This window comes from Bison bison, unplaced genomic scaffold, assembly GCF_000754665.1.
Source record: "Bison bison bison isolate TAMUID 2011002044 unplaced genomic scaffold, Bison_UMD1.0 scf7180017864331, whole genome shotgun sequence".
Lineage (NCBI taxonomy): Eukaryota > Metazoa > Chordata > Mammalia > Artiodactyla > Bovidae > Bison > Bison bison.
Genome location: NW_011494903.1, coordinates 77,674 through 80,873, shown reverse-complemented (window position 1 = coordinate 80,873; position 3,200 = coordinate 77,674). Strand labels below are relative to the sequence as shown.

The 3,200-nt window shown below is 42.6% G+C and overlaps 1 protein-coding gene across 1 annotated transcript in view; it reads left to right on the top strand.

The window, feature by feature from the left end:
- CLCN5 (chloride channel, voltage-sensitive 5) overlaps positions 1-3,200 on the top strand; it is a 274,777-nt gene that overhangs the window by 261,327 nt on the left and 10,250 nt on the right. The window contains exons 8-9 of the mRNA XM_010853710.1: positions 216-758; positions 2,908-3,094. Coding sequence (XP_010852012.1) covers positions 216-758; positions 2,908-3,094 — 730 coding nt within the window. The remainder of the gene's footprint in view (positions 1-215; positions 759-2,907; positions 3,095-3,200) is intronic.

Here is a 3,200-nt window from a genome sequence, read left to right as displayed (position 1 = left end):
TAGAGCCACGGTTGTGATTTTGTGCCAGGAATTCTGGCCATTGTCTGTGTATACTGCAGTCCTGAAGTGCTCTGCCCAACTCCAGTGCTTTGCCACGGGACTGGAGATTTCCAGGCCATTTTCTTCCTCAGCTCGAATTGCCACAGCACAGTTTTTCACCCCAAATAGTTCCTGCATATTGACTTGAGTTGATTTTCTCGCTTTTTCTCCTATAGGTCAGCTACTACTTTCCCCTCAAAACACTGTGGCGTTCATTTTTCGCTGCTTTAGTGGCAGGATTCACTCTACGCTCCATCAATCCATTTGGAAACAGCCGCCTGGTTCTATTTTATGTGGAGTTTCACACCCCATGGCATCTCTTTGAGCTTGTGCCCTTCATTCTGCTGGGCATATTTGGTGGTCTGTGGGGAGCTCTTTTTATCCGCACTAACATTGCCTGGTGTCGGAAGCGGAAGACTACCCAGTTGGGCAAGTATCCTGTCGTAGAGGTTCTTGTCGTGACAGCCATCACTGCCATCCTGGCTTTCCCCAATGAGTATACCCGAGTGAGCACAAGTGAGCTCATCTCTGAGCTGTTCAATGACTGTGGCCTCCTGGACTCCTCCAAACTCTGTGATTATGAGAACCGTTTCAACACAAGCAAGGCGGGTGAGCTGCCCGACAGACCAGCTGGCGTGGGAGTCTACAGTGCAATGTGGCAGCTGGCCTTGACACTCATACTGAAAATTGTCATCACTATATTCACCTTTGGCATGAAGGTGAGGAGATTCTTTTGGTCCTTCCTGGATATTTGTGTGTCTGTAGGTTTTCAGGGCAAAGCCAAGATACCATAAAATTCTCGTAGTTCATGGAGTATGTCCAGCTTCACCCAGCATTATCCACTAACCCACCCCAAGGCCCCTTTTACCCGCACATATCCTCAATATCCTCATCACTTCTTAGACAATTGTATGGCTATCTAAAATTGTCCAAGCCTAGTTTTAGGCCAAATGCAAACCTCGGTGATGAGATTTTAAAAGTAGAAATGTTTTCTCCTGTGGAAAACATATTTTGCCACTCAAAAAGGATGGTGAGGTGTTTATCCCAGTGCATTTTGTATCAAAACAATATCTGACCAACACATTTTTGGTCCTTATAAAGTGGCTTTGGAGTTTACCAATAAAGCAAAGTAGTTGGTTGAACCAAATGAAGTTGCCAACCATTTTAACCACTGAAATAGCAATTTCATATGGTTCAACCCAATACATAGCTAAATGTATTTTTTACAGTTGTTAACAGTGTCCAATTATCAAGAACTTCATAGGTGACCCTAAATTAATATTTAGATTATCAAAAGCTGACATCAGGCCAATATCTTTTATTTTCAGTACCATTATAATTTCCATGTGTCAGAAGAAATCAAGAAGGAAAATTTGTATTTTCTTTATCTTCCTTGGTTTTTATGTGTCCAGGCAACAGTACTGGAGTGGGTTGCCATTCCTTTCTCTAGGGGATCTTCCAGACCCAGAGATATTCCTGACCCGGGGATTGAACCCGGGTCTCCTCCATTTCAGGCAGATTCTTTATCTGTAGCCACCATGGAAGCCCTTCTTTTCTTTAGCACTCAACTACCAATGTATTTCCTCTATTCTCTAGAGAAATAGATTCAAAACAGAAAATAAGGGCCAACAATGCAGTTTAGGGAATACAGTAATCTCTGAATTCATATCCATCCTCAACATGTTGAACATATTTGCAGTGCTTCTTGAGTTACTTTGCACCTCATGGCTTTATTCTTTCATTTAAAAGTGAATTTGCAGACCATCAGACCCACCCCAATTCAAATTTATTCTAGAATCAAAGCTATTTTAAAATAATCTTCTGTTTGGGTTATCCCTGTCATCATTTTCCCTCTCTTAGCACAGAAAATTGAGAATGCACTATTGTATCCTGGTGGTGGTGGTTTAGTCCCCAAGTCATGTCCTGCAACCCCATAGACTATAGCCCACCAGGCTCCTCTGTCTATGGAATTTCCTAGGCAAGAGTAATAGAGTGGGTTGACATTTCCTTCTCTAGGGGATCTTCCTGACCCAGGGATTGAACCTGTGTCTCCTGCATTGCAGGTGGGTTCTTTACTGACTGAGCCACCAGAGAAGCCCCAATTACATTCTAGGAGTTCAAAAAAAAAAAAAAAAGAGGAGACAGATGGGGATTCCTTTTTGGGATAGTCATGCAACCATAGTCACTACCTCATTAAAAAACTTATTTATTATTTCTTTTATACTGTTAAAATAAACTGAAACCTCAAATGCCATCCTTTTTGTGTGGGCAGTGGGTCAAGATTCAATACATGAGAGTGATTAGAAGCATTGCATTTAAACCCTATCACCAACATTTACTAAATCTTGGCCTTGGTTGAGTTCTTAACCTCTCTGTACTTTAGATCGTTTGTGAATTGAGGATAATAACACCCGCCTCTTGGGGTGGTTGTAAAGAACCCAGAAAATCCAGTCTGTAGAGCATCCAGCATAGAGCATTGTAGATAGTCAATAAAGGGTAATCGCTATTGATAAGAATTCAAAATTGGGTAAACTGTCTGCATATGTGAGAAACTCCATCTATTTTCCTTTTTCTTTGGGAAAGGCTTAATTTCTACCTCCAGTTCTGTGTTGGTCTGGAGAGTTCAGGCTCTTGCCTGATGGACCCCGAATCAGGGTAAGCATCTTTGCAGTTGTACTTGCCTGCACGTCCCAGAGAACCTCTAGTCCCTGTAGTGTTACACAGACCTTTGCAGCCACTTGCTAGCATAGTGCATAGTTAGATTGTCATTGGCCTGTTCGCTTTGCAGAGGGTCAGTCCTTTAGCCCTTATCACATGCCATGTAATTACATCACTTCTCACTGACCATCTGTTGCTTTCTCTTTGCAGATTCCTTCTGGTCTCTTTATCCCTAGCATGGCTGTTGGTGCTATAGCAGGTCGGCTTTTGGGAGTTGGGATGGAACAGCTGGCTTATTACCACCATGACTGGGCCATCTTCAATAGCTGGTGCAGTCAAGGAGCGGATTGCATCACCCCTGGCCTTTATGCGATGGTTGGGGCTGCAGCCTGTTTGGGTGAGTATTGTTTGCATTGGTTTCAAAGAAATTGCTCCCCAGGTGGCATTATAAAGATGAGTTATACTATATATAACTGACTGTAGGTTAAAAAAAAACAAAAAAC